This window comes from Pan paniscus, chromosome 11 (assembly GCF_029289425.2).
Source record: "Pan paniscus chromosome 11, NHGRI_mPanPan1-v2.0_pri, whole genome shotgun sequence".
NCBI lineage: Eukaryota > Metazoa > Chordata > Mammalia > Primates > Hominidae > Pan > Pan paniscus.
In genome coordinates this window covers 34,078,659-34,098,473 of record NC_073260.2, presented here as the reverse complement: position 1 = coordinate 34,098,473, position 19,815 = coordinate 34,078,659, and the positions used below count along the sequence as shown (strand labels likewise).

At 38.5% G+C, this 19,815-nt stretch overlaps 1 protein-coding gene across 6 annotated transcripts in view; it reads left to right on the top strand.

The window, feature by feature from the left end:
- SLC44A1 (solute carrier family 44 member 1) overlaps positions 1–19,815 on the top strand; it is a 194,355-nt gene that overhangs the window by 42,473 nt on the left and 132,067 nt on the right. For all 6 annotated transcript variants that reach the window (XR_010109015.1, XM_034967914.4, XM_055117767.3 and 3 more), the window contains exon 2: positions 11,995–12,084. Coding sequence is in view for 5 of the 6 variants with exons in the window: in XM_034967914.4 (XP_034823805.2) it covers positions 11,995–12,084 (90 nt within the window). In the remaining variant the exon portion in view is untranslated. The remainder of the gene's footprint in view (positions 1–11,994; positions 12,085–19,815) is intronic.

The window sequence follows — 19,815 nt, the reverse complement described above, 5'->3', positions numbered from 1 at the left end:
TAAAACTTTAAGACCTCACAGTCTGTATGTTTATCAAAACATCATGTTGTACACCTTAGATATATATACTTTTTACTACTCAATTATACCTCAGTAAAGCTAGGTGGAAAATTTAAGCTATAAAAAAGGCATTTCAGTTTTTCTCATTGTATTGTCATTTGAAAGTTACTATTAATTTGTTTCTTACACAATTGTCTATAAAACTGTGTACTCATTCGTTGCTTCTGGTTGTATTTCCCTTACAACTAGTTTTTCAGTTTTCAAACACACATTTTATAATATGTACAGTATGGGAACAACTTAAAGATGTTTGAGATGAATATTTGTGGGAACTCACTTTTTTTAATGCTTCATAGGGAAGATTTTCCTGTATCCCACTAGGAAAGGACGTAACAATGATTTAGGGCCTAGTCCTAGGAACTTAAAATCATTTATCCTGAAAACAATGCATGCTATAGGGTAGTTGTCCTTACCTTGCAGGTGGGGAGGTCAGTTCAGCTGATCATACTACTATTTAGAAGACTAGCTAGAATTCAAGCCCAGGTTTGTGTTCCTTTCCCTCTCCATACCTGTTTACCTCTCTAAATTGCCAGTTTTCCTGCATTCTTCAGGAGAAATCTTGCTCCTACCTGGGTCATTCTCAGCATACAGCTTTCTAAGGAAATTTGAAGTGTTCTAATCTCCCATCAATAAGTGTTAGGTTAAATGACTTAAACATTTTCTGGTGGTTTTGATATATAGGTGATATAATGAGGAAGTAGAAAAAGCATAATCTGGATAAATGGGAGCATATATTATATATAATGTATGTTATTTCTTTCATCATTAAATAGCATTAATGGAAATCAGAATGGGAAAAATGCATTATAAATCAAATTACTTAAAAATTGCATCATCCCTTTCTAGTGCTTACATATTTGCATATTCTCCTTTGCATATTTGTATAATCAGAGCATAGATGCAATTTCAAACCATGTTTCTAACACAACTGTTTATTATAATCATTTTTATATGTTACTATACAGTCTTCATAGTTATTTTTATGACTTTAATATCCCAGTTGTAGATTTATTTTCTATTATTGGATAGTTAATTTGTAATTTTTTTCTCATAATAGCATTGTATTGAACATGTGGAGCTATTTTAATGTTGTGTTTGTTTGTTTGTTTTTTGTTTTGAGACAGGGTCTTGCTCTGTCGCCCTGGCCGGGGTGCGGTGGCATGATTACGGCTCACTGCAGCGTCCATTGCCAGGGCTCAAACGATTCTACCACCTCAGCCTCCCAAGTAGCTAGGACCACAGGTGTGTGCCACCACACCTGGCTAATTTTTTAATTATTTATAGAGACGAGGTCTCACTATGTTGCCCAGGCTGGTACTAAACCTCTGGGATTAAGCAATCCTCTAGCCTCAGCCTCTCAAAGTGCTAGGACGACAGGCATGAGCCACCATGCCTGGTCCTATTTTAATATTTTGGATTATTTCCTTGGGCTTCTGAAATGTATTGCCAAATTACTTTCTAAAAGTGGTTAACCAATTTACATTGCTTTCAGTTTCTTAACCAATGTTATCAGTGTTCTGAAATTTTTCAGTGAGAGTAGTATCCTAAATATGAATTCTTATTCTCTGAGTTCTAGAAATATAATGAGAGAGGTCAGCATTGTCTGCAACCACTTACCCCAATGGGTGTGTGACCAAATATGTTTTGGAGAATCTTACAATAAAGGCTCAAAGAAATCCTTCTTGAAAAACTGGACTTCGTTAACCCACATTTCCAAAACTTATTTAAAATGGGATTAATTTTTCTCATATAATCCATTAACAAACATCTTTGGGAAATGCCAGCCATATAATATCTGCGGGAAAAGGAATCTGCTTATGATGCAATAGATACTTTTTGGGTAAAAAATCTCATGTAAGAGAAGCAGTAAGGCTGTCTGTTCTAACATCATGCCACTCCAGTGGTAAGAGACCTAGCCTGGTTTATTTATTCACTAAATAAATGTGCTGAGAGCCTATTTATGTGCTAACCGCGGTAACTATTGGGGACATAGGAGTTAACAAAGTCAAGTCCCTGTCCCCAAGTAGACGATAAAGTGGGAAGACTGAACATTATATATGCAACCATTTAGGGGAAGCTTCTGTACACATTGTTTTGCATGGAATAGGTTTTCATTTGAAGAATATTTGAGTGCTTTCTATAAACAATGTTAATCCCTGGGTTAAACAAAAAATAGACACGTTACAGTTACCATCAAAAAGGTCATCTACTGGGAAAACATAAATAATTATAATATGGAATGATAATTACTGTGATGGTATTTACATAGTGTGCTGTAGAAACACAAAGGACGGGAACCTAGTTCACCTTACGGGTTCCTCCGGTAGGGATTTGGTTCACTTAAGAGTTTTATGCCACTGTCGTAGAACTGAACACATATTTGTTTCAGTGCGTGACTGCTGTGAACTGAAAACATCTTAATTGACAAAGACAATACCTAATTTTGATTTAGAACATAAATTTACCAAATTCTGCCCACCTATTTGCTATATTATGATCAGTGCAATCTTTGTGTTACTTCTGTATAAGTCATTATAAGTCAGTTCTCAGTGTTTTTTTTTTTCTTGAGATGGAATTTTGCTCTGTTGCCCAGGCTGGAGTGCAATGGTGGAATATCAACTCACTGCCACCTCTGCCTCCCAGGTTCAAGTGATTCTCCTGCCTCAGCCTCTTGAGTATCTGGGATTACAGGTGCCCACCACCATGCCTGGCGAATTTGTTTGTATCTTTAATAAAGACAGGGTTTCACCATGTTGGCCAGGCTGGTCTCGAACTCCTGACCTCAGGTGATCCACCCTCCTTGGCCTCCTAAAGTGCTGGGATTACAGGCGTGAGCCACCGCACCTGGCCTATAAGTCAATTTTTATCTGTTCCATCATGGAAAAGAGAGCAAGATTGGAGTAAGAAATTTATATTGCATATGCATGAAATTTTAAAAAATGGTTACAGGATAGCCAAAAAAGTCAATACACCCATTAACAGTCTGGAAACTGACTATACTGTAGCAGATGGGAGGTGCGAAGTAGAGCTTTGGTCTACCAGTCTGTCCTTGGTATCATCAAGTACTGAAGAAATTCTGACCCTTGTAGGATGTGATAGGAAAAAAATGAAGCCCATGAAAACTATAATTTAAAAAAATTAAATAGTAATTTTAAATTATAAAGGTTGCTTACCACTGATTCAGGAGAAAGACAAGTTAGAGATACTGTTTGAGGATTGCAGGCAAGGCTTTTCTGTATAATTTTGATTGTTTCTTTGATAATAGAGGTAAAATATGTTATTAGCTATGTTGCAGAGCAGGATTAACTTGGCCTCTGCCCAGTAATTATCACATGTTCATATGCAAGAAAGACAGTCATTGAGAAGTCTGATGCAAGAGAGGCATCTTTGTAACAGGCCCACAATTATTTTTTAGGGGAACTGGAGGCAGAATGAAGTCATTGGCAATTTATCTCTCTGTGATCTTTCTATCACTATATAAATACCTAACTTACAAAGCAGCTCTAGTTGCCATTTCCCCCTTTCTCCTTAAATGGATGAATGTTTGTGATTTAGCATAAAGTTCATGAACTAAGAAAAGCAGTTGGGCACAGAATCCTGTATCTTTCCACGCAGTGTATCTTAATACCTTTAACTGTCTGTTAAAATAATGCTTTTAGTTTTACCTTTCCATAATGAATTGCCATCACCAGGCTTAGCAAATGAAACAGATTACTTATGGTAACCGTAAGTAGTTATGCACTCCAGATCCTTGACAGAGCCTTCCCAAAGGAAAGGCAATGTCTTTCAAAATCCTATTACAAGATTTTATTTGCAGATGCTAGGAACAGAAGGCTAGAGCCTCCATAGTTTATTGCTACTCAACTTCATCAGGTCTGCTCACTCTATTGAAAACTGGCAAAAATGGTATACATCAGCTCTTTTATTTTTTTGTTACCACTCTGTGCAAATAAAAGCATATTGGGGAATTTAATGAAGCAGTATGTCCTTGGAGGGAGCTTTAAAGATTCTGAATGTACAACTATTTGTCTTTAATACTGGAGGTTTCTGTGTAAAACTGGCAGGAGCAAAATAAAGTCTTCACAGACCAATGTTTGCCACATACACACCTGAATCGCACAAATGTCTACGCAGCGGTGACCTTGGAGATGGATGCATTCAGTGACTATTATAGTGGCTTTTGAGGTATGTCAGGGAGTAGTTAGGACAGTGAAAACTACAGCAGACCTGCTGGAACTGTGGGATTGTTTTGGAGATGGTCGGCTACCTCAGGAAGTGAAGACTGTGATGTTCAAACAAAAAATTGGGAGAGGGGTTGATTACTCAACAAATTACCCAATTCAACCCAAGGACACATTCTGGACTCTGTGCTTGATGAGAGTACATCTTAGCTTGCTTTGGCCTTCTCAGGTATAGTGGCTTTTCATCAGAATCTGGGAAAAGTAGCAGTGATGGATCTGTGCTGCAAAGGTCTAGGCACACAGGAAGAATAGCATTCCTTTGCTTGTCATGAGGTATAGGCTTCAGGTTATATGGGATTCCTGGCCTGCTAGCTTAACTCTCCTTACTAGTGACCTGTAAGAACACAAGTATATGTTGATAACCTTGTCAGAAGGATACTCTTGATTGTGCTTAAATTTCTAAGCTTCAGTACTTTGTTAGTAGTTAATAATTTTATACCTCCCAGTTGATCAGAAAAAAATACAAGAATATGGGTGGTGCTGTAATTGTGAAATGGCAGCCCAAATGGTATTGGAATCTATAATGGTTGGTCTCTTATTTGTTTGCAGGCTTAACCCTGCCCATATACCACTTCTCTTCCCTGGGACCAGCCTCCGAGGCTGCTATTTATTGTTACTTTGAATGTCGGAGAATGCAGTTCTCTGGCTTAGTCTGGGGGAATGCCAAAGGAGCATGTAGTCCTTTAGCCTGTCAGAAATTCCAAGTTGCAGCACCTCTAGATATATGTGACCAGATAGTACTTAACTCATTGTTAGTAGGAATCTCACCAGTGACATCTACATGAAAATATTATTCCAGTAGCTTAGTAAATATAACCCTACACAATAAGTGTCAGAAAACAAAGGAAGATATTTTTCCTCATTTCTGAGGCTGAAAGGCCTCTTCCTAACTGGAGCCGCAAAATCTTTAGTGTGTAAAAAAATCTTGAAATGAAGTGAGAAATGGCTGATTTTTTTTTTTTTAAAGCAACTTAATGTCCTGTTTGCTACTAAACATTTCTGGGTGTAATAATTCTTATTTAGCAGTCAATATTTCCCCATGATAACAACCAAGAATTTTTAGAATGTTTTGGGGCACAAAACACATTCTATTTTAGACGCTGAAAGATCATTTTAATGTTTGCCTCAGAATATAAGCTGCAAAAGTTTATGAGGTAATTTCAACAGTTCTCACAAACGTTTCCTTAATGTTCCCCATGTCTATTCCTGCAGTACCTTTTCTGTCTCTATCTTGGCAAAGCTCATGCTATCGTAGTACTTGGTTTGTCTCTTTCCCACTTAAACTAGAGCTCCGGGGCTGTCTTGTTGCATCTCAAGTATTTTGTGTGGTGCCCAGTATTTATTTGAAGAATCAAAGAAATGCATAAGAATATTTTCTGAAGCTGGGTCTGGTGGCTCACGCCTATAATCCTAGCACTTTGGGAAGCCAAGGCTTGATCCAGGAGTTCGAGACCAACCTGGGCAACATGGTGAAACCCAATCCGTTTTAAAAAAAAATTAACAGAGCATGGTGGTGTGTGTCTGTAGTCCCAGCTACTCAGGAGGCTAAGGCAGGAAGATCACTTGAGCCTGGGAGATCAAGGCTGCAGTGAACCGTGATTGTGCCACTGCACTCCAGCCTGGGTGAATGAGCAAGATCCTGTCTCGAAAAAAAAGAATATTTTCTGAAAATGAAGCAGCTTCATATAATTGACTCTAACCTTTTTATAGCACATTTTCCATTATTTTAAAACCTGGTGTATGAAGGAAAGATTGATAGCATTAGGTAGTACTCTTATTGTATTACTTATAAGAATTTTTTGGGAAGCTTTGTACTTCTGCCTTAATTAGGAGAAAGTCATACAGGCAGTAAGCACAGAGTATGAAAAGGGAGCAGGAATATTCAGTCTTTGCCTTTAGATACTACCCAGATGTCTTCTGACTTCCAGGGTTTTGGACCCTACCTGCCTCAATATTTGAGACCTAGTAACTCTTTTTGTATGTAATCTGGATCGTTGATAATGCTTGTCTGATCTTTTGATACCTTCCTAATCCTGCCAGCCTGGCCTAATTCTGTGCACTTGATGCATAATTGCCAGACCTTTTCCTACTTAATTGGCCCCTGGCGTTGGCCCACCCTGCCTGCCATATCACTGTTGATACCTCCAGTGATGGCTAATTTGACCTAATTGTTTATAACATATCACTTACCAAAACCTCTGTGTTTTACTATTATCTGCAAATACATTTATTCAACAACTGTATCTTTATTTGCAATAACATGGAAATTTAGATTAAAACATTTTACAGATTTATTTACTAAAAAAAATACACCCTTAGTATAGCATATCAAATTCACCAGAAGGCCTTGGGTTTAGTTATTAGGGCTCATAGTGAATGTGGAGTCTAAGACATAGTAGTACTATGACTTCTATAAGAGATACCATGGAAGCTAAAAAATTAGATATCTATGCTGTACAAAATATAGGAAGGCATGTGAAGGTGTTACACATTGTTCCTCCCTAACTTTAAGGATATAAATGTACAAACAAGATGTATGTGCCAGCTGTGGTCTGACTTAGAATTGTTCTTGAATTCTCCAGTAGTAGTATTAGAAATTGTAATTCTGCCTTCTAGATTACTAACCTTGTATATGTGTGCAAAAAAAGCCTGTACTGTGGATATTGTTGTAGGAATATATTCACACACTTATTTTTAAACATTAAAAAACTTTTTATTATGGAAAATCTCAAACCTTCATTTTAGCCATTTTTGGAAATCTTTTAAATCTTCTTTTGTACCTCCAAGTTTGTCTGGTATCAATTCCTTGTGCCTGAAGAACTTTCCTTAACATTTCTTACAGTTCAGGTCTATGGCTAATAAAGTCTGTCACGTTTTTTGGTTTGAAAAGTGTTCATGTCTGAGAGATCTTCTGTCAGCGTAGAATTTGGGGTTGGTAGTTTTTTTTTTTTTCGTTTTCCTTTCAGCAATTTAAAGATGTCATTCTGTGGTTTTCTACTTTTCATAGTTTCTAACAAGAAGACTACTGTAATCTTTGTTTTTCTGTATGTGATGTGTCTTTTTTTACCCCTCTGGCTGCCTTCAAGAAGATCTTTGTATCTTTGGCTTTCAAGGGTTTGAGTATAATAGGTGTAGGGGGTGTGTGTTTGTGTATTTATTCTGCTTGGGATTCTCTGAACTTCTTGGATCTGTGCTTTGATTTCTTTCATTATTTTTGGAAAATTTGCAGTCATTTTTTTCAAATATTTCCTCTGCCTCATTCTGTCTTCTTCTTGGATTTCAATTACATGTATGTCATATCATTTGTTATTATCCTATAGTTCTTGGATGCTTTATTCTGGTTTTTAAATTTTGAGTCTGTGTGTGTGTGTGTGTGTGTGTGTGTGTGTGTGTTTCAGTTTGGATAATTTCTGTTAACCTGTCTTTGAGTATACTGATTTTTTTCCTTGCCTGTGTTTAGTACACTGATGAGCCTGAGAAAGGCATTCTTCATCTTTGTTACCATGTTTGTTTGTTTGTTTTTAGTATCCCTGGATCCTGTCTTACAGTTCCTGTTTTTCTGCTAGAGTTTGAGGACTCAGGTTTCAGACATAGATTTTCCACTTGTTTTCTTTGATTTTTGTTTTCCTATTCTATAAATTAGAAAAGTCAGGAGTATATAGTAATTAACAGAATTGTTTTAGGAATCAAATGCGGTCATAGATAATATAAATGTATGCCCTTGGGCAAGCCTCTTCTCTTCTCTGGGTTTCAATCACTCTCACTAAAGGCTTGGATTATATGATTATTTTGGTACTATTCAGTTCCTAAACTGCAAGATCCTGTGAAGGGGAGAGACCTAACATTTACTGAAAGCCTGGTATTAATCTCATGTAGAATCTGAGAAAGGGGTAAAATCACATTTAAAAAGTGCCGTTGCAAAACAGTTTACTTTTGCTAGGTCTATGCAGAATTTTAATTGGAAGAAACAGCATTAAATCCTGTTGCCACTTGGTTAAATCTGTTAAAGAATTATTAAAAATTTTCAGCTCTTCGGTTTTCTGACTCACTTGAGAAACTTCATGGCTCATAACACATCTCACTTGCTTTCCCTGTACCAACAGGATTTAAAATTATTGAGTTGGCTCCCAAATTTTTCAATGTGAGGAGAAACTAATTGAGGTTATTGCTTTTTACTAACTAGTACAAATAAAAAATAGTCTTATTGGAATAGGCTTTGGAGTCACAGACTTGGGGCGGGGGCGCCAAAGACTGATTGTGCAGGTGTGAAACCTTAGGCTGATTATTTAACTTCTGAGCCTGAGTTTCCTCATCTGTGAAATAGAGACGATACCTACATGAGCTGTTTTGAATGTAGAAGACATGATGTTTGTAAAGCTTTGAGTCTAATGTCTGATTAATAGTAATCAATAACTGATGGCATTAACAATGGCAGCTAAAATGAAATATGCCACCATTAAGTCAAAATTTTAGTAAGTATAAGGGAAAAAGAGTTTAATATTCTTTATATCCTTTTTAGTGGGAAGGTCCACTTGGTAAAAGGATATTTTAATAACAGAGAGAGGGTTAACTGAAAAGTATTGATGAATAATAATAACCAAGAATTGAGTGCGTGCTGTGTGACTGGTGCTCACATTTACTTCTCAAAACAGCCCTGTGAAGTAAGCCACCCCTCCTCCGCTAAGTGTTCCTTTGTCCAAGTGAGGGTGATCACTTTTGTTCTTCCATACTACTTAAGACTCTGTCAATATTTTTTATATGTAACTCCTACCCTCTCTCCACTTCTCATTCCCAGTGAAAGAATTTCTGTGTATTTGGCACAGAAGTGACCCACAGCAAGTTGAATGGACTTGTTGAGATGTTGAATCTTTGTATTTTTCTGGTCAAAAATGAACTGTCTCTATATGTTATAGATGAAAATTTAGGCATTAATGAACTGAATGTTGGTCTAAGGTAAAAATACTAAGAAAATAGTTGGGGATAAAGAAACTACACAACCAACCTGAGGCTTCTCCCTTTCTTCCCTCCCCATACATGCTGTTTGTTAAGACAAACAAATACAGCATTTCAAAGCAGCTTTTGCTTTATAAATTACCATAGAGTAAATGTAATGAATATCAAACATGTGTCCAAATTCTCTGTTTGGAAGCAGTTTTACTGTAATGGGTATTATTCAAGACTGAAATTATTTAATACAAAGAAACATTCTTTATTCACACTGTGAACAACTGTCTTCCAAAATACAGACCACAATACAGGCATTCTTATATGAATAATACAGAGAATTATGTCAAATTATTTTGCAGTTTTTCCTAGTCATAACAAAGTTTCCACAAAAGTGCATTCTTGATCATAGATTTTAGAGTTGGAAGGAACCTAAGAGATCCAGACTAACTCCTTCCTGCCACCCAGAGATATGAAGCAATTTATCTAAATTCATATAGCTAACTAATGACAGAGCCAGGGAGAGAACCATTCCTTCATCTATTATGCCACAATGCTACATTCCTCTGGAAAAAAAAAAACTGCCTACTCATTCTTGGTTTTTAATGCTAGTTAGAGTCTTAGGGTAAGGTTTTTTTCCATGACTAACTAGTGCTCTTTTGTTTTCTGTGTGGGTGTTTGGGAACAAGCTAACTGGTTGTGTTTTTTGTTTTGTTCTGTTCATAACAATTGTACAGTGTAAGGCATAACAAAGCATTTGTTTAACACTTTAGGGGTTAGGAAGAAATTGTTTTAACTCCAATTCTCTGCCCTCATTGTTGATAGGCAGATATTTTAAAGTTGTGTTTTTTAATCTGGGGTTTGAATTCCCTAAATTCTTATGAAAATTATGTGAATATGTGCTTACTTTTTTTGTTTGTTTGTTTTTGAGATGGAGTTGCGCTCTTGTTGCTCAGGCTGGAGTGCAATGGCGCGATTTTGGCTTACCACAACCTCCGCCTCCCGGGTTCAAGCGATTCTCCTGCCTCAGCCTCCCAAGTAGCTGGGATTACTGGCATGCACCATCACACCCATTTAACTTTGTATCTTTAGTAGAGACGGGGTTTCTCCATGTTGGTCAGACTGGTCTCGAGCTCCCGACCTCAGGTGATCGCCCGCCTCGGCCTCCCAAAGTGCTGGGATTACAGGCATGAGCCACCATGCCTGGCCTGTGCTTACATATTAAGAAAAGAATCTGTAGTTTTCATCAGGTTATCAAAGGATACATAGTTCAACACGATGGTTTTAGAGGGAGAGAGAACTAAGCCTGGTTGCACTCTATATATACTAATTGTACCAGAGGGCTCCCTTATCTCCAGCCCCCTCCTGCTGATGCCCTTTCCTCCTGACAAGACTTTTCCAAATAGCTTCCTGGATCTTGTCACGGAAGCCACTGGAGGCCTGAACCTTCTCAGAGGAACCTTTCCCATAGGTTTCCCAAGGATACCTTCTTTCTCCCTTCGCTGCTTACTTTTTCCAGGAGAGGGTGTGAGACTCGGGCATTTTTGTTCATTAGAAAGCTCAGGGGGGTTATTTCAGTTAGATTTCCATTAAAAGGGATTTGTGAGCTGACCCGAGATCCTAAGACTATTGAAATAAGAGAAAAAAAAATGCAGTTGGAATTCCAGTCAATACTTTGCAAGTTAACTTTTAGAATGCCGCTAGTTCTGTAGTTCAGGATTCTCTGTGTTTGATCTAGAAACTAACATTTTCTAGGAACAAAATGAAAATGCATGGATTATTTAGGAGCTGCACAGATCTGTCTATAGAAACTGAATTTTTTTTTTTGACTTAGAAAAATCTACCCCTGAATAGGAATCCCGTTTTTGTTGTTGTTGTTGTTGTTGTTTGTTTGTTTTTGAGATGGAGTTTTGCTCTTGTTGCCCAGGCTGGAGTGCAGTGGCACGATCTCGGCTCACTGCAACCTCCGCCTCTTGAATTCAAGCGGTTCTCCTGCCTCAGCCTCCCGAGTAGCTGGAATTACAGCCCACCACCACGCCCAGCTAATGTTTGTATTTTTAGTAGAGATGGGGTTTTGCCATGTTGGCCAGGCTGGTCTCAAACTCCTGACCTCAGGTGATCTGCCCGCCTCGGCCTACCAAAGTGCTGGGATTACAGATGTGAGCCACCGGGCCCGGCCTGAATAGGAATCCATTTTGATGGGCATCTTTCCTAGAAGAGAACATATATATAAACAGCACATTCTAACTTTTTTTTTAAGTTTAGCATCTGGACACACAAAGAAAAAGCTAGCATTAAGACTGAAGTTGGAAGAGTGTATTCATTTATTTATTCATTTTTAAAAAGCCCTCACTGAGTACATATTATGAACCCTCAGACATCATGTTAGATGCCGAGAAATAAGCCTGGTCTCTTCCTTATGACACTCACAGTCTGCTGGGACACAGCATAACAAATAAGAATGACAATTTAGCCTGCTAAAAACTCTAATACAGGTACCAAAAAAGCGATGAACTCAGTACCGGGCCTGGCCAGAAAGAGGGGTGGGAGTAGGGCCAGTGGAGTTATTAGCTGTGGGGGTTAGCATAAACATCACAGAAAAGGTGACAAATATTTGAGTTGTGTCTTAAAGGTTCAATAGAAACTTGTTTGGCAAAGAAGGGCTCTAGCTATAGCTGGTGTATTTGTGCCCTTCTAACTTTAACTAAACTTAACATTTAACACTCTCTTATTTTGTATTTCCAATTAGAGCTCCAAACGAGAATGGAAGCCGCTGGAGGACCGTAGCTGCACAGACATACCATGGCTGCTGCTCTTCATCCTCTTCTGCATTGGGATGGTAAGGAAACTCTCACAGATGGTCCAAACTGGACTCATGATCCAAGGGAATGACAAGTAGTTGTTTTAATGAGGGCAGTTGTGGAATATACCAGTCCTTATACAATTCAGTGGTATTTTGTGTCACTCTTGATTTGTTTTATACATGAAAACTGAGCTCAAATTAAGGAGCAGCTGGGACTCGTATGCCATTCAATAGACCATTTCAGAAAGCAAATCATTTGACGTAAGTCTCTAAATGTTTATCTTGATAGAGTGGTGAGCAAAACAGTGACCATGAGTCATGAGCCCTTGCATATTCACCCAACCCAGTCACACCAACTTGTTGGTTATCTTTAGGGCAGTCATTTCCTCTCAGGGACTTGGTGTTCCACAGTTCTTCCTAGATGGAAGGCTGGTTGCTCACTGCTCCTTCCTCCTGCCCGTCCTAGGCCCCTGCTGCCTTCTGTGTCTACTGTAATGAGTGGCATCTTTCGATTGGAGATGAAGGGACCTGGTGGTTTTCCAATGGCCCCTGCTGCCTGCTGTGTCGCTGTAATGAGTGGCATCTTTCAATTAGAGATCAAGGGACCTGGTGATTTTCCAGTGGGTATAGAGAATGGAGGAGCAGAGTTGCTGGTACAAGATATTAAGGATGTGCACATTCAATTGCATACTCACTCTGCCCTACAGGAGTTTCTGACACAGACTTCAGTGGCATTAGAGTCCCTGCCAGTGTGCTGGGCTGGAGAAAAGATAGAAAACTGCTATTTTTAAAGCGGTCTGATATTTAGAAGTAGAAAGGACATGGAAATCCTCATCTAGTCCATCGCCCTTATTTTACAGATTAAAAACATCAAACTCAGAGATGGAAATTACTATCCCAAGGCCACACTGCTAGTTCATGACAGAGCTGAGGACAGAGCCCAGGTCTGTTCACTTCCAGATCAATGCTGTTTTCTAACACCCCATTTCCTCTTCCTCAAGGGGACTCTGCAGATACATTATTGCTCTCTCTTTCTTAGTCTTCTACAATTCAAAATGCAATTACACTACCTCAGGCAGCCTTGTTCCTACTCATGTGTATTTTTAACCCCCTTCTTACTATACCTTTTATAGAGTTTCTTTATGAAAATCTTGCTCTTTGTCTCCTCTGACTGCCCACCAGGCCAGCGCCATTTGTGAATCACAGAACAACTGTCATCTTGGCTAATAGGCACAATTGTAGGTACCAGTTCTGCCTCTGAGAAAAGGAAAAGAAAGCAATACATTTTAATGAGATACGATAAATCCAGTAAAATAAGGAGTGTTTATTTTAAAGATAAAAGCACAGTTTCACCAAATTTAGGATATTTAGGAAAGGTCAAAATACTCATCTCCTAACTTAATGACTTAAAAGATATTGCTCAAAAGTTTACTTAGTTTAATGGAATGGCAGCTGAAATATAACATGCATGAATGTTTATGCAGCGTGTGGAGAAAAAAAAATTTTTTTTTTTGAGACAGAATTTCGCTCTTGTTGCCCATGCTGGAGTGCATGGTGTGATCTCGGCTCACTGCAACCTCCACCTCCCAGGTTCAAGTGATTCTCCTTACACAGCCTCCCAAGTAGCTGGGATTACAGGCATGTACCACCACGCCCAGCTAATTTTGAATTTTTAGAGGGGGTTTCACTGTGTTGGCCAGGCTGATCTCAAACTCCTGACCTCAGGTGATCCACCCATCTCGGCCTCCCAAAGTGCTGGGATTATAGGCGTGAGCCACCGCACCCTGCAGTAGAAAGATTCTTTGATAACAGAATTAGTCCACAGCCTTTCCCCACTCCCTGAATGTAACCCTGGGACAAATAGCAGCTGACCTTTCAAAATTGTTTACAAAAACACGTACCATGCCACCCGAGGTGCTTTGGATTTTCTGTGCTAAAACAGGTCAGGAAAGTGCAATCATTAATGTTAATAGGCTGATTTGGGAGTGACTTGAGACTAAGGAGTTATTTGTTTACTGAAACATTTTAATGCAATGATAATTAATATAATGTTGATTTCAGTATGATGGTAATTAAGACCCACTGTGTGTACTTTTAAATGTTGGCATAGCATTATTTGTTTTCGAATGATTCTTTTAATGGATTACCTTCATGGAATTGAGCTAACATCGTATTTTGCCATGTGGAAATAAGAAATCTCAAAGTTCTATTCCTTGGCACAACAGAGATTCAGCATTTTTTGGCTTCTGAGTATTTGTTTTAAACGATTTTTAGACGATTTCTCTCTCTTTGGATTTCATTCTATAGTACTTTTAAAATAAACATTTAACAAACATTTGTTGGGCATTAATCTATGCTCCACACTTTAGTACGTGTATATATATATATATCTGTATGTATCTTTTTAATTTTTTTCAATGAAATAGGTTTTATCCCCTGCTTATAGACAAAGTATAGCAAGGTTAAATATTAGCTTGTCTAAGAATATACTGCTGGAAATAAGTGGCAAAGATAGAATAGGAACTGGAACTTTCTGGCTATGTCCTTTTAATCGAGTGGCCCAGCTGCCTGCTTCTCTTACAGATTATTTCTTCTTAGTAATCTTGCAGCCTGACACTCAAACCATACCTTTATTCTCTGACTTTATTTGCAGTTTTGTGCTGATTTTTTGATACCTATGGTCTAGTTCTTAATTATTCTAAGATCTTGTCATCTTTCACTCATCTCTACCATTAAATCTTATACATGTTCATCTCTTCATCATTATTTGTACTTCTCTTTTATTTCTTCCCTTAGTTTCAAGGTTTTTCTAATGCTTGAGTTGTCTAGAACTTAGAGTGTTTTTCAAAGCAAGTTGCTATCAGCCTTCTTAAGTTCTATCTTCTACATTTGAACTTTCATCACTATTTTGGAATTACTGGGCATATACTTAACTCTGCTCCAAAGAATTACTTGTAACATTGCACATTTGTATAAATATACAAATATAAATTTGTATATTTCATTAAGGCAGTAAACAAGTGGTTTTTAGCCCTAGCTGTACATTGGAATTAGCTGGGATCTCTTCTTTTCTTTCTTTTCTTTTTTTTTGAGACAGAGTCTTGCTCTGTCATTCAGGCTAGAGTGCAGGGTGCGATCTTGGCTCACTGCAACCTCTGCTTCCCAGGTTCAAGCTATTTTCCTGCCTCGGCCTCCTGAGTAGCTGAGATTACAGGCACCCAGCACCACTCTTGGTTAATTTTTGCATTTTCAGTAGAGATGGAGTTTCACCATGTTGGCCAGGTGGTCTCGAACTCCTGACCTCAAGTGATCTGCATGCCTCGGCCTCCCAAAGTGCTGGAATTACCGGTGTGAGCCACTGTGCCCAGCCTAGAATTAGCTGGGATCTTTTCTAAAAAAAAAAAAAAAACCTAATTCCTCAGCCCTACCTCAGGGATTCTCATATAATCTCTGCAAACCTGATGTTCAGCCAAAGTTGAGACCCACTATTATAGGCACAGATAAACCACTGAAAAGTATTGAGCAAGAAGTGATATGAGTAGGTTTAGAAAGATGGCGCTGGCAGCTAATGTTAAAGATGGCTTGGAAGGTTGAAAGAGGTTTCAGGCAGATCACTCTGGAGGCTGATGTAATGGTCCAGATAAGAGGTGAAAAACCTGAAATAAAGTAGTGCTAAAGGAGAGGAAGAGAGAGATTGAAGAATTAGGATCCATAACATTTATCAATGGTGTTATCAGTGTTGCAGACAAGTGAGAGACAGATCAAGGATGACTAAGAGGTTCTTGTATTAGGGGTTCAGGATAGGTTTCTCAGCTCAAATCCCACCCCAGCTCCTCCTGGGTTCTCAACCACGGTTTCTGTACACATCAGGAAACAGGAGTGGGATGGATAAATAAAGCACCACTTTATTAGTAGATACCTGATTATGCCCAATAAGGTACTCCCTGGTAAAAATAACTTGTGGAATGAAGCTTGGGCCCAAAAGGCTAAAGTTCCTTCCCATCTGGGATGGTCTGAGTTCATTCTGTCTCAAGGAGAGGTATTTGTCAGAAAAGGAGAAGAAGAGAGAATGGAGATCTACCTGGATGAAATCTGCCCAGATCAGCTTACCACAAAAAGGCAAGAAGGGAGGAGGCTGGATGGCCCTAACAAGAGTGCTTACCATGGAAAACAGAAGATACAGAGACCCCCTACAACTTACTTACCCTAGTAGTTATTGCTGCTTACTATGAGCTAGACACTGTTCTTAGCACTTGACATATAGAAACTCATTTAATTCCCACACCTGCTCAAGGACATATACATTGTCGTTATCACATTCCCATTTTACAGAGAAGGAAACAGAGGCATAGAGATAAGCTCAATAACTGTCTAAGATTACATAGTGGCAGCACTGAACCCAGAAGAGAAGAGGGAGAAGGGGAGGCCTCAAGAGGTAGACCCCACTCTGTTGCCTGGAATTGAGGACAACAGAAAAAGTTGTTCAGAACATGGACCTGTAGGACCAGTAACCTTGCTTGCCAGTGAAACATGGTCTCATCAGTATCTCAGGCTCTGACCAAATCGCTTGGCATCACCTCTTCCTCTAGTGTGTTGTTAGGAAGCTAGGGTGAGGAGCAGAAGCACGGAGAAAGGAGACTGCAGTCTTCCACTTCATATCTTGTGTGTGCCATCTAGTAGATAAGTGGTGCCACCAATGGAGATAGAGTATATGGAGGAAAGGGAAGTGTGGAATGAGAAAATGAGTTGTGGACATGTAGAATTTGTGAGTAAGGAGAAGCAGTTAGAAATGCAAAGTTGGAATCTTGGAGAATGATCTGGACTAGAGTTGGATTTAGGGGACATCATCTCATAGTTTGTCCCTTCAGACTGCTTTCAAGGAAGGACCTTTTCTATTTTATATAGCATTGATTTACTTCCCAGGGCATGATGTTTCTGCCTCATTAACTATTGTTGAGCGTGCAGAACAGAGTGAGAGATTCACTGCAGTATTTAGTCACCTGTTTGATGGGCTGTTCTTTGCTGGGATCACAAAAATAAGAACAACAACATTCCAAAAATTACCATAAGGTTACCTGATCCAAATGACTTGCTACTTTCTATTAAGTCTGTTTCCTTTCTTTATTTTAATATCGTGATTATTACTTATTAATGTACCTAACATAATATTTACCATTTTAACCATTTTTAAGTATGTAGTTCAGTTAAATTCATTTGTTTTTAATCTGCTTTTGCTTTATTTAGTCTCAGTCACTGTAGTAAACCAAACGGGTGTGAACTTCTCCCTGCAAGTATACTCTTAAAAATTGTACTCTGTGTCTGCTTTCCCTTAGAATCATAATAGTTTTGAAGAGGAAGGGCTTTAGAGATTCATCTAATTCTATCCTTGTGATGATAAGGAAACTGAGGCTCAGGGAATAAAAAGTTACTTGCTCATGATGGTAAGGAGTGTTCATGGCAAAGTGAGGGTCAGTTTTCAGTCTTCCTTGTCTGTGTTCTTTTCATTGTTTTAGCTGCCCATGAAATTAAGCCTATGATTTCACTCCCTCATGCTGATTATTTTCTTCCCTCTTGAGGACACTTCAATTCTTTTAGGGTAAACCTTGCATTTGTATATGCTCAATAAATGCTTATTGAGTAGTTATTCCCTAGACTTTCTATCGTTCTTTTTTTTTTTTTTTTTTTTTCCCAGAGTCAAGGTCTCACTCTATTGCCCAGGCTGGAGTGCAGTAGCATGATCATGGCTCACTGCAGTCTTGAACTCCTGGGTTCAAGCAATCCTCCTGCTTCAGCCTCCTGAGTAGCTGGTACTACAGGCATGTGCCACCACGTCTGGCTAATATTTTTATTTTTGTAGAGACAGGGTCTCACTATGTTGCCCAAGCTGGTCTCGAACTCCTGGCCTCAAGTAATTCTCCCACCTCAGCCTCCCAAAGTGCTGGAATTACAGGGATGAACCACTGCTCCTGGCCTCATTCTTTTTTTTTCCTTCTTCTTTCCTCATTCTTAGAGAGAGGCATCCTATTACATTTTTTTAAAAGTCTGGAAATCTGACAGATTGATACAAGTTTATAATTAATTTTGTTTAATTTGTTTACATAAATATTCACTCTGCATCAGGCCTTTTATCCTGCCCTATCTGCTGGGTCCCAATAGCCCTCTGTATCTTAAGGTTCTCAAAAGAGGCGAAACAGAAGGCAAATGTTCCAGGATTTTACAAATCAGTTATTATGAGCTCGAGCCCAAGCACTGATGAGATACGGGCTTTATAGAGGTTAAGTGAAGGAGGTGGTATCCGAGAAAAAGAGAGTCAATATATGTTTTCATTAATTCCAGGGGAGAGGGCTTTAAGCAGAACTCCTTTTTTCCCTATCTTTTTATTTTGAAACATTTTGCCATACTCATACACCATCTCCCACCCACTCTATACATGTTTTTGTTGACCATTTTTTTCAAAACTAAATTTAGTCCTTCTGCTTTGCTCAGTTACTTAGTAAAAGCTCTATGTGTAAAATTCAAACATGCTTGTGAAATAAAAGTGTGTCCTTTTTTTTTTTTTTTTTTTTTTTTTACTAATAGCAAATAAAACTAAGCAAAAGCCCTTACTTAGGTACAACTAGACCTTGTGATATGAAGGGAAAATGAGCACAGTTCATTAATGAGTAAATTGTCTTTCTCCACTTAGGCAGTTGGTACTTATGAGTTGCCAGGTCATGCCTCTGACCCACCATCCCTGTATGCCTTCATCTGATTTAAGTCACCTCCTATTTGTGAATAAATTTGTCTGTTCCTCTTCTCTCTCTTAAAATAGCAGTGCTGAAAGCACTTCCATAGCTCAGTCATTTGAACATTTTAGCCGTGGTTTTCTTCCTTGCTAATAGTCTTACTTTCTCTCTAAGATTGCTTCCTACTCCATGCTTATGAAAGCCTTCCTTATCCCCTTATCATTTGCTTCATTAATGTGATTTTTCCTTCTGTTGAATGCCTTTTCCCTCTCTCTCTGCTGAACCATTAAATTATGGAGTGTATTCTGTAAAGTTTCTCTCACCCCACTTTAATTTCATGTGCCACATTTTTTCCTTTCTGAAACTATATTGCTTCCCACATTCGGATTTTAGAATTTTTCTTTTTAAAGAGATTGTATTTTTAATTATATTTGGCCTACTTCCCCATTGTCAATGCTTGTACCGTGTGAGAAGTCCCTAGGATGATAGTCATGGTTTTTTCCCATCTTATTAGCTTATTATTCTCCTTGCCCACCCCCAACCCCTGGCAGCTTCCCACCCTCTCTAATGCTTCTGGAAGCTACTAAGAAGTTTAAGTGGCCTATGTGAAAATATGTCAGTGTCCCATTTTAGCATATATATGTAACATTTACAATTTATACCCCTGCCTACATCCGAGAGGGTTGTGAGGTGGCTTATGATGATAAAGAAAAAAACCCACATGTCCAACAGTACAGTTAAAAATAGTCAGAAAAGGAAATCAGAAACCACTTAAAGGTATCTGTAACACAATGTACTTATCAAACATAAGAAGAAAATTCCTATAAAAAGTAAAAGAAGAGCATAACCTTTTAATTATGTAACAACTTTGCTATTTTAGATTAGTAGTGAAAGAAGATTGTAATTGTGGTCTGAAAATATTTTTGTACGGTAACGAAATTACTGGCATTCTCACTGTTCCCCCTAGAAATTTTTGTTCTAAAATAGAGAACCAAAGGGGTTTTTGTTAGTGCCCAGTTACTGTTGTTAACCTCTTTAGTCT